Source organism: Mytilus californianus, unplaced genomic scaffold (genome assembly GCF_021869535.1).
Source record: "Mytilus californianus isolate M0D057914Y unplaced genomic scaffold, xbMytCali1.0.p SCAF_1, whole genome shotgun sequence".
NCBI classification, from domain to species: domain Eukaryota; kingdom Metazoa; phylum Mollusca; class Bivalvia; order Mytilida; family Mytilidae; genus Mytilus; species Mytilus californianus.
The window spans coordinates 13,709,921-13,721,978 of NW_026262581.1; the positions used below are offsets into that span (position 1 = coordinate 13,709,921).

Sequence of the window (12,058 nt, forward strand, 5' to 3'; positions counted from 1 at the left end):
CAGATTTAAGTTTATTAATAGCACGTATAATTTCATATTCCAAGGTTTCATTATCTAAAGACTCTATTGTGATAGTGTCTAAAAATGAGCTATTTTCAATCAGATCATATATCTGAAGGGTATCCCCCTAGCAATTGTTCAAAATAACGCAACAAAAATCACTATCACCTAAACATTTTGATTTCTTTCGCGGCTTAACTGCAAACCAAAATTTACGTGGGTTCATTTTAGCTATTTTGCAAAGTTCAAGTCCTTTGGCATGTTTGAAACTGGCTCGGGCTACACGTTTAGCCTAATTGTAACTATTCCGGGCTAAGATATATAATTGTCAATTTGCGTCCGTAGAATGACGCTGATACAAATTGCGATAGGAATTAAATTTTCGACGTTCAAGGGCACAGTTTGCATGAAACCATTCGTTGTTATATTTTTTTCACATTTGTAGAATTGTTCACCAATATGGTTTTCCCAAAAACTTTAAATGCATTGTCATGCACAACATATCTCCCTTACAGCATCGTTGACATCGTCTGCGCTGGATAAGTTATTTACAAGTGTCAAAAGTGATTCACTGTGTTGTAAAAGAAGTTGATTATACTCGTGACTCTTACTTGAGTCCCACTTTATAATGTCTCATCACCAACATCAAAATTACAAATTTTGTTTCAACCAAGTCAAACTGGAGAAACATTTTTTAAGTACTCATTGTAGATGTCAATTGAAAAGTTTTTTCAAAGTCATGCCTACAATGACTTTTGTCCAAAGCTTTAAAAAATCTATAAATGTAAAAAAGCAAATTATGGCCAGTAATAAAAGCAACAAAATACATACAAAAATATATTTAATAAAAATAGAATTATTGCACTTTATTTATATTATATTAAAATAAATTAAATTAAATTAAACAAATAAATCAACATTTCATATATAATAATAATATAAATATTAACAATGCCTTGTTTAACATTAACAATGCCTTGTTTAACAATTGCACTAATATTATCAATATAATAACTTCATCTTGACAGGTTGCTGACAGAAAACACTCATTATAATCTTGAAACTGTATATATACTTTGCTTTCAGTCAGTTCTGACCTTTCAACTCAAACTTCAGAATGTATTCTACATTATAATTAGTAAATGCTTCACAAATATAAATGAAATACTAGCCTTAAATCATAATAGAACTGAATTTGACAAAATAAAATTTCTTAAAACTGAATAAAATTCCAAATAGACTTTTCCTTTCCATACAGTTATACCATCACATAAAATGACCATTTCTGTTTAAAATCATTTACTAGTTAATGTACTATGGAATAACAAATGAATTGTTTATAGTTTTAATATTTTGTTTAAGCTCCCCTGATGAGATGTTTTTTGGGTTTATATGTCTATATAGTATAACAAATCACCATGGTATCTTGCAAATTTTGTAATACACTAAATATTGACTTATATTAAAGTCTATTTCCTGTTGGAAAAATCCTACTATATTGATATGTTATCACACCAGCTTTGACGACTGTAGATCACTCAGTTTTCAGAAACTGACATTGACAATTAACTAATCCTTCCCTTTGATTTCTTTTTCTCCTATCTACATTAAAAGAACATTAACAATCCACAAATAACTAAACATCTCAGGGGCAGATCCAGGATTTTAGGTTAGTGGGGGAGCAAACATAAAATTTTTTTGAGGTAAAATTATCGAAGTATTTTTTATTAAAGTTGATGACAACCCATGCTTTGCAAATTTTAGGGGGGGGGGGGGGGGGGTGCACGCCCGCCAAGCCCCCGCCTGAATCTGCCCCTGCATCTTAAAAAAGTTACTGAGAAATTTTGCACAACCAAACTTCCTCATTCTTAATAATATTTAAGTCCCGGATTTAGGGAATTAACATTTTAGTATAGTACAAATGTATGTGCACAACTAAACATAGTACAGAGTTATGCTCTCAAATTTCGTTCCATTCCAATATATTATACATGTATAAGAGATTTTGTGACAAAAAGACAGATATACAGGACAAACAATAATGCCCACACCCCTAATATAAAGAGAAAAGTATACCCCACTATTTCTGTTTACCATTGGTGATAGAAGTCCAACAAATAGACACAGTTTGAGACAGTGTCTATGTGAAAAACTAACTGTATCTTTACATGATAAAATCAGTACTGTTTAAGAAGAATTAAAAGTTAGTAGTACTCATATCATAATTAGTTTTTGTACGGGTGTGATATAATGCTACCTCTTGTAGAAAATGAGCGTCTAAAGGACTTTGTCGAGTAGGCAAATTACCCTGATTTTTCTTCTTGGTGTCAGCATCTAGAAAAAAAATTATAAATACAATGCAGTAAGTTTGAATGGAAAACTGAAATAGTAAGAAATAGTAAAATAAGGAGATGTGGTATGATTGCCAATGAGACACTATCAGTTCTACCAGCATAAGAGTAACCTATATACTGTAGAAAACACCAGTAAACATTTTGGGGGTTGTTCAGAACTGTTCAAGGCTACCTTTCTGTGATACACTGTGTAAACAGATGGAAATTGAAACCAACTGAAGTGAAAAAAAGATCTTTTTTATAAACTACCAAGTCAGTACAGTAACAAGCAACTCTAACATTCAGTCACAGGCTCTGAAACACAGTATCTTTAATCATCATATCCTTCTTAGCTTGCACAAGTTATGAATCCAATATAACTTGTATAGACAGACAGACAGATTCCTATATAACCCCAAACTTCATTGTGGTGGTATAATTAATTATCTGCAAAGCATTTTTAAGGATGTATTCTTCTGACGTAACAGTCTTGTTGAAATCTCATTCTGGAATTATTTCCAAAACGTGATACAAGTGGAAAATATCAAATAATTTAAAAAATGTTATAATCAAACTTAACTCTGTGAAAAAATTGCATACATACAATGAGTAGTTTTTGAGTAATCAATTTTTCAAATTTTATTACCAATCAAGTCAGTCTTTTTAGCCAAAATTTTGAGAAAATGGGTGAGGGGTACAAGAAATGATTTTACCAGAAACATGTACATCCCATATCACTTTTTTCTTTTCAAATTTCTTAGATATGTATTTTTTCAATCATTTATAACAAAGAAGTTGAAATAATATTCATTTTGTTCTTAAAACAGAGAAAAATCACAAATTTACAAAATTAACAGCATGGTTAATTTGACACAAAAAAGCATCAAAATATGATAAAAATTTCTTATATTAACACCTACCTATAGTTTTTTTTAAGTTAAATTTATTCAGATTGGTCCACTTCATCTTTATTGAAAGTATGAAAAAAAGTTTAATTGTGGAACTGCGATTTATTCACGATAATAGCCAAAAAATAGGTAAAAATTAATGAAAAATGGGAAAATCATCAAAATTAAGTACTTTCAAAGGGCCATAGCAAAATAAGAAGTGCACCACCATATGATTTTTTCTTCACCAATTATTTTTTTACAGTCATATAAACCCAAAAATCAGGTTAAGAAAAAAAGTTTAATTCTAGAAATTTTTGGCTCCTCAGAGGTGTACATCCTTAAGTCATGTATAAATTTCTATATTCAAATTATATATTATAAAGTTAAAAAACCTTCACAGACAAAAAAAAATAAAACATCAAAGGTTAGTTTTTACAATATGTTATATTGCATACTGTTATTTTAATATCATTATCTTGAATCTGTTGAATTTTCATGATATTTAATAGTCCTGGGGTTCATCATAACTCAAATGGCTGTGTTTACACTTTACACCACAAAAGATTACAATTTTTTGTCTAAAGTCTTTTGATGAACCTGAATGACCTTATCTACATGGTTAGAATTTCAGTATAAGGGTTAATCGTTGTGTTTGTGAGGTTAAGGAAACAATATGTATAAAAAACCAAAAAGTACAAAAACAAGGAAACAGGTTTTTTACAAAATTAAAATTGATGCTATTGTTTGAGCAGGGAAAAGTTTCTGCATAATGTCAGTCAAGTACTAGTTCTATACTTTTGCACAAACTTCAATATTAGAGTTCACCAATATATTTGTGGTAGGGAATGGGAGATATGTCCTGTTGACCATCAAAATACAGAAAATTGAAACCTTTTAAACATGTTATCATGTCTAATTTTCTTGAAATTTTATACAGATATATTGACTATATTTAAGTTGTAAAAGATCCTAAAAATTAGGTTATCCAATTGTTGATGCAACAACTGATGAAAACCTTATATTGTGCCTTAAAAAAATCAAAACTACTAATTTTTTTTAAGTAGTATATTTATTTTTACAACAGACTTAAGGTATATAACCACTAATCCTGACCTGGACAGGAAAAACATATAAGAAAGCAGTACATATTTCACACAAAATAGTTCCTAAGCATAGTAGTAACTTTCAAAATATGTAAATATTTGGGGTGTTTGGTATGAAATAAAAACTTAAGAACATGAGCATTAAGATACAGACTTACCAATTTTTTCCAACATATGCAAAAAGGATGTAAGAGGTGCGAAGGACACAACATCAATTCTAGATGTATCACTTTCAGCTGTAAAATAGAAATAAATAAAAGTTGTCCCCCGCATTGCACATATTTTATCTATCCAGGGGCAATAACTAAAAAAAAACCCACTTTTTTTGTTGTTCTTTAAAACAATTTATAAATAAAAAGCGTGCATATACTAAATATTTCAAACAGACCTTCAAGAGCATAACTTATAGTAAAATATATGTTTTATAAAAAATTGTACCCGTGAGAGCGCTAACGAGGCCATTTTCCATAAATTAAATATTGCCAAGTGTCATAACTCTTTTAAAAAAAGTCGATTGTCCACCATTATAGAACTTGACTGAGATATTGCTGATATTAACTTATACTATAAGTTTTATAAAAATCTGGCAAGAATTGTACCTGTGAGAGCGCTAACGAGGCCAATTTCCATAAATTTAATATTTCCAAGGGTCAGACTCATAACTCTTTATAAAAAAGTTGATCGTCCACCATTATAAAACTTGTCCAAGATATTGCTGATATTAACCTATAGTATAAGTTTTATAAAAATCTGGCAGGAATTGTACCCGTGAGAGCGCTAACGAGGCCATTTTCCATAAATTTAATATTTTCAAGGGGCATAACTCTTTTAAAAAAGTCGATCGGCCACCATTATACAACTTGTCCAAGATATTGCTGATATTGACCTATAGTATAAGTTTCATAAAAATCTGGCAGGAATTGTACCTGTGAGAGCGCTAACAAGACCGGACGGACAGACAGACACACGGACGCCCGGTATTTCCATGTCCCCCGCAACGCATTACGGGGGGGGGGGGGGAGGGACAAAAAACCAATTTACATGTTATTTGGAACTGCAAATTCACCAAATATGAATATAGATTCTACGACTGCATCAAATGTAATACGTTATTTCTGTACTGAAGATAGTTAAATTTTCATATTCAAAACACAAAGCTTGCCAAGCTTTTTAAATATTTAAAATGTTGAGAGTGGAGATATTTCATATTGATCTAGATTTGGTGGTGGAATCTATTTCTCTAAAGATTTTTACAAGATATAACATTCTTTATCTTTCATTTTCAATGATCTGCAAAAAGACATGTTCTTTATATGTGACGTCATCAGTCATTTTTTCGTGACTCAAGTATGTTTTGAGGCCTGCCAGCTATTTTTTAACCAAAGGCATATCTAAAGCTATTTTTTGGCACTTATGAATTTACAAATCTCTTAATATCATCAGTTATTTAAACTATGTTCATTTTATGACTAAATAAATAAAATATAATATCCCATTTCAGTATAAAAATATCAATTACTATTCAGTTATTTATCATAAATTCAAAATACAAAAAAGATATCTTTTCAATAAAGTTCCTTTGTAAAAACAGAAGATAATACAAAATGTATTGTATAGTTACAGGAAAAAGATCACAGATAAAGCTATGAAGAATTGAAACAATTGCTAAAGATAATAGGAAATATCATCTTATTCTATAGATGTTGAATTGTTTTGGCACATAACAGGTTATAACTTTGACCTTTCAAGATAAAACCTGATCAGGTTTTAACATCAAACTGAAACGTGAAATAATTTAAAGAATGATAAAATTAAGCAAATCTACTAATACTCATCAACTGTTGTTTATTTGTTAATTCAAACAACAATGACAATATTATATCTTTAGGACAATGGCCATTTAGCCTTACATGTAAAGGAATTCACATTGTTTTACTGTTACTGTGTATGGATTTTATCACCTTGCACTTTCACCACTTGACTGTGGTTTTCTACAGCAGTTTGTTCAAATTTCTGACCAGTTGAACAGTTTGGTTTTATAAAACACATTGCAATTTGGTCAGAACTTTGAATAAATTGCAATAGGTGGAGAGCAACACTTTTCTTTTTGATTATTTTAATGATTTGACTATAATTTACGTGGTATGAAAATAAAGCCCCAAATAAAATGCAAACTAAAAAATGTCCTATATATCTTCAGCAATATAGAGGAATTACATTACAACTAGATAAGAATATCATCAAAAAAATAAGCAAAAGTAACTTTAAGATGAGAATTCAATCCCTTATTTCATGGGGATATAGAAACATCTTTATTTCATATCTTAAACCACTATTCAAAACTTAGCATGGACAGGCCGATCATATAAAAAATAATTTCTTTAATGAAAATCAAATTCTTTAAATAATTTTTGAATTTATCTTTGCAGAAAAGAAAAGTAACTTTTTGAAACAAATGGTGTTCAAATTATTTAGTTTGCCTAACAATATCATGGGTCTGATATTGCCAGATTACTCAAAAAGTTCAAGGATTACTATACCTCTGTTTCTCCTGAACAAATCCTGGTCTAGCATTCCAAATGTCTCTTTGTTTCCTTGCAGGTGAGATTCTAAAACAAAACAGTTTCTTCTATATACATAATGGCATAACTATATAATAAACTGCATAGAAGACAGCTTAAAACTGATTTTTTTATGTATTACTTATACACGTAAATTCATAATACTGTATATTACGAAAATTTCCTGTTCCTTATTTTTGCTATGTTGAGTAGTTGGCATGTTTCCACCAAACTGACCCTATGCAAACTTTTCACTTATTGCAAAGGAAATAAAATCTTCCCCCCAAAATCAGTTGGTGTATACCTGGCCATTTAAATTGTTGCAAAGTGAACTGTCGCATTGAATAAATGCAGTAGCTATTGAACTCTGTGAAATTCATTCAATGGGAACTTTAAATTTCTCATTGAAAAACCAACCATTCATTGGTTAATTTGACTGTAATTCCTCTCATAAATCTTATCATTTAGAAGTTCAACTAAATTATTATGTCATTTTCCCTGTGACCTAAAAATAACTATAAAATAAATGTAGTCTGTTAATGGGACACAGATGATGCCCCCGCTTGCATATCGCGTTATAATATAAAGGGATATAACTAGAGAACTGTAAAAGTGACGCCACCCAAATTCACACTTGATCTGTGTTTTAAGGTAATAAGCATTGTGTATAAGTTTCATAACATTTGGTTGAGGCAAACTAAAGTTAGAGAATGGAAATGGAATATTCAGCAAATTTTCTATATATAAAGGGACATAACTCCAGAATGGTAAAAGTAATGCCACCCAAATTCGAAAAATCTCTTTTTTTTTTAGTAAACCTTGCATTGCTGCAGCCACTTTTACGAACGTGGCATTGGCCTAATGGGTCATTAAGTCTTCATTAAACCTTTATGATGCATTAGGCTAATGAAGACTTAATGACTCATTAGACTAATGACACGTTCGTACAACCGGCTGCTGATCATTTGTTCTCTTTAAAGTTTCTCTCTATCTCCTTTAGTTTTTGCCCAAAACACAAAATAAGGGTAAAAAAATTTTGTCATTTAAGGGCAATTACTCCTATAAAGAGACATCTAATGTGTTCTGCTTAATTTGACTTATTTGTAGATCTTGTCTTGTTTTATCATTTTTGCTATGTAAAGTGGCTATCTATCTATAATAGTTCAAAATAAGAGGCAGAACACTAAAATTGGGTAAAAATCGTCATTAAAGAGCAATAACTCCAATGAGGAGTAAACTGACAGTTTCGAACTGTACACTTTTTTGTAGAAACTGTCTTGCTCATCAATTTTGCTTATTTAAGTTTCTATCTATCTATTATAGTTTTTCAGATATATGGCAAAAACGCCAAAAAATGATAAAAATCGTCATTAAAAGGTAATAACTCCAATAAGGTTGGACCATTTGACTAGATTGTAGATCTTGACTTTTTGATCATTAATAAGATAATAGGCAAAAATGAAAATAAATTTGTAAAATTGGCTGTTTAAGGGCAATAACTCCTATAAGAAGTCATCTGACAGTTTTGATGTAATTAGTAATTAGGTAGATCTCATCATTCTTAACATTTTTTCATGTCAGATTTTCTTCATCTATAGAGGTTTTCAAGATAATAGACAACAATTGCATTTGACCCCTAAATTTTTTTTTAGCCACATCAACCATGTTTGGCGGCAGACTGGGTCATTGGACACATTTTTAAACTAGATACCCCATTGATAATTGTGTAAAGTTTGGTTAAATTTGGCCCAGTAGTTTCACATGAGATATTCTTTGTAAAAGTTAATGAACAACAGACGATGGACGTCAAGTGATGGGAAAAGCTAACTAGAGGCTCTCAAGAGCCTGTGTTGCTCACCTGTATTTACTGATGCTTTGGAAATCATGTAAAATAAGGTTAAATCATAATTAACAGTATTAGATATTAGATATTATAATGATATCTATGATAATAACAAAAAACTGCAAAATTTTTGTAAAATTACTAACTCAGGGGCAGCAACCCAACAACGGGTTGTCGGATTCGTCTGAAAATTTCAGGGCAGATAAATCTAAATCTGATGAACATTATTGCCACCTGTCAGATTTGCTCTAAATGCTTTAGTTTCAGAGATATAAACTAAAAACTGCATTTTACCCCTATGTTCTATTTTTAACCAAGTTGGCCATGATGGTTGGAAGGCGGGGTCATCCCACAAAATACCCTAATAATGATTATGGCCAAGTATGGTTAAATTTGTCTCAGTAGTTTCAGAGAAGAAGATTTTTGTAAAAGATTACAAAAATTTACGAAAAATTGTTAAAAATTGACTATTAAGGGCAATAACTCCTAAAGGGGTCGACTGACAATTTTGGTCATGACAACTTATTTGTAGATCTTACTTTGCTGAACATTATTGCTGTTTACAGTTTATCTCTATCTATAATAATATTCAAGATAATAACCAATTACTGCAAAATTTCCTTAAAATTACCAATTCAGGGGCAGCAACCCAACAACAGGTTGTCAGATTTGTCTGAAAATTTCAGGGCAGATAGATCTTATCCTGATAATCAGTTTTACCCTTTGTCAGATTTACTCTAAATGCTTTGGTTTCAGAGATATAAGCCAAAATCTACATTTTAACCCTATGTTATATTTTTAGCCATGGCGGCCATCTTGGTTGGTTGGCGGGGTCATCTGACACATTTTTTAAACTAGATACCCTAATGATGATTGTGGCCAAGTTTGGTTAAATTTGGCCCAGTGGTTTCAGAGGAGAAGATTTTTGTAAAAAGCTATCAACGACGGACGAAGACGCCGATGACGACGACGGACGCCAAGTGATGAGAAAAGCTCACTTGGCCCAAGGGCCAGGTGAGCTAAAAATGAGTTATTGTTATAAGAATGATTTGTTAATTTCTAGCAACTACTAGAATGTAAAAAAATAATTACCTGTCAACCTAGAAGCCACCTGTTTACAGGCCAAGTAATGCTGGCAGGTAGGATGATTCCACTGTCTATAACACTCCTCCATAAAACTCTAAAATAAATAAAGTAAGAGTAATTCATGGTCAGTGAATGATAAAACTAGAGGCTCTAGTAAGGATAATATTGAAAGTCCTGACCTAGGCAAAAGACATCAGTCTCCTATCAATTCTTTTTTTTTAGCATTATTAAGGACCTAACATAATGGTATAACATAATAATATGAAGAAGACCTTCATTATATCATTCTCACAAAGTCTGAATAATATTGGCCAGATAATAGTCAGAGAGAAAAAATAGTTCAAGAAAAAAAGACACCAAGTGATGACAAATGTTGACCATCAGATCATCAGTCAAAAAGCCATAATGTCTGCTAATTTTGTTTCCAACTTAATGAATAGTTTTAAGACAAAAATATAATGTTCCAATAAATTTCACAGGCAATTATGCGCCATCATTACCACAATGTTTGTCAACACATATCAAAATATTTAATAAATATTAAACCAAAGTGCACACACTGAAATGTCTTGCCTCCTTTCCATACAATGTATTTTGTAAAGATAGTGTTGTGCGCGGCACAGTACATTCTATTGAAAATGTGCTATCTTCTTTGTAATAGGTAGTGTTGTGCCCCGCACAATTTCTTGTGCTTGAAATTTTTAATAAATTCCATGTTTATTCTGTATTATAATGTTTTAAGTGGTGCATAACACTTTCCATACAATGTATTTTGTAAAGATAGTGTTGTGCGCGGCACAGTACATTCTATTAAAAATGTGCTATCTTCTTTGTAATAGGTAGTGTTGTGCACCGCACAGAACATTAAAATAGAGAATAAACATGGAATTTATTAAAAATTTCAAGCACAAGAAATTATGCAAATTCCATAATTGAAAAAAATTCCAAGTTGAAATAATAGCCTGTTATTAAGAGTTAAATGACAATTTCAGTCATCATGATGTATTTGTAGATCTTATCCTGCTGATAATTTTGCTTTTTGAAGTTTCTATTTATCTATTAAAGTTTTCAAGATAATACCCGTAGGCAAAAAATGCAAAAAAAACGGTAAATAAGGAGCTGACTGAAGATTTCATCCATATTGGCTTATTTGTTGATCTTGTCTTGCTGATCTTATTTGCTTTTTAAAGTTACTATCTATCTATAATACTTTTCAAGATAATAGGCAATAATGAAAAAAAATGGGGAAAATCGTCATTAAAGGGCAGTAACTTCAATAAGGAGTCAACTAATGAATTTCTGTCATGTTACTTATTTGTAGATCTTGTCTTGTTGATCATTTAAGTTTCTGTCAATCTTTTTTATGTATATAGACAATAGGTACATCTTAACATTTTGAAAGTTTTTGCCTCTGTCAGATTCTCTATTTATAGCGGTTTTCTGGATAATATATGAAACTTGCATTTTACCCCTATGTTTTATTTTTAGCCATGGCGGCCATGTTGGTTGGCAAGCAGGGTCATCGGACACATTCTTTAAACTAGATACCCTAATGATGATTGTAGCCAAGTTTTGTTAAATTTGGCCCAGTAGATTCAGAGAAGAAGATTTTTGTAACAGATGACGACGACAACAGATGACGGACGTCAAGTGATGAGAAAAGCTCACCTAGGTGAGCTAAAAACTTAACCTTGATTACTGATTCATGAAATAAGTTCCAAGGTTAGGTGAATCCTGTTTGACAGACATGTATACCTTGCAAGGATATGGATATAGTTATCCTATTACTCATAAATGAGAAACTCATGTAACAAAAGAAACCTAAACAATTTTTTTTTAAGCAATCACTGATCCTTCAAAATGAGGTTAAGGACAATGAACATTTGACAGACAGAAACTTCAGAACATAAGGCATCTGTAAACATGGTATGAAGCATCCAGGTCTTCTACATGTCTTGCATTCTGCAGCTGTTATGATGTATACGGTAGAGATAGACAAATATAATGCCTACCCATGTTACAATGAGTATAGAGTATAACATTAAAGACTTAACTCTTAATTATCTTACCTTTGGTAATCTAGATATTAACTGATGTTTTGTCGTTACACCTTCTTCTGTGTCTTTTATGTCTTCAACAAAAATTCAAATATATGATTTTTTCTATAACCAACCTAGTTTAGTTTTAAATCTATTAAGGAGAAGGTAAATTTTCAGCCTTATTTGTGTCTGGAAATAAAAAA

At 31.1% G+C, this 12,058-nt stretch overlaps 1 protein-coding gene across 1 annotated transcript in view; it reads right to left on the reverse strand.

Moving 5' to 3' along the window:
- Window positions 1–2,186: 2,186 nt before the first annotated feature.
- The window catches only part of LOC127706834 (protein pigeon-like), a 92,725-nt gene continuing 82,853 nt past the window's right edge, over window positions 2,187–12,058 (reverse strand). Inside the window, exons 27-31 of the mRNA XM_052211579.1 lie at window positions 11,886–11,947; window positions 9,823–9,910; window positions 6,867–6,935; window positions 4,485–4,562; window positions 2,187–2,334 (exon numbers count right to left, since the gene is read on the reverse strand). Of these exons, the coding sequence (XP_052067539.1) occupies window positions 2,198–2,334; window positions 4,485–4,562; window positions 6,867–6,935; window positions 9,823–9,910; window positions 11,886–11,947 (434 nt within the window). The 3' untranslated portion in view covers window positions 2,187–2,197. The remainder of the gene's footprint in view (window positions 2,335–4,484; window positions 4,563–6,866; window positions 6,936–9,822; window positions 9,911–11,885; window positions 11,948–12,058) is intronic.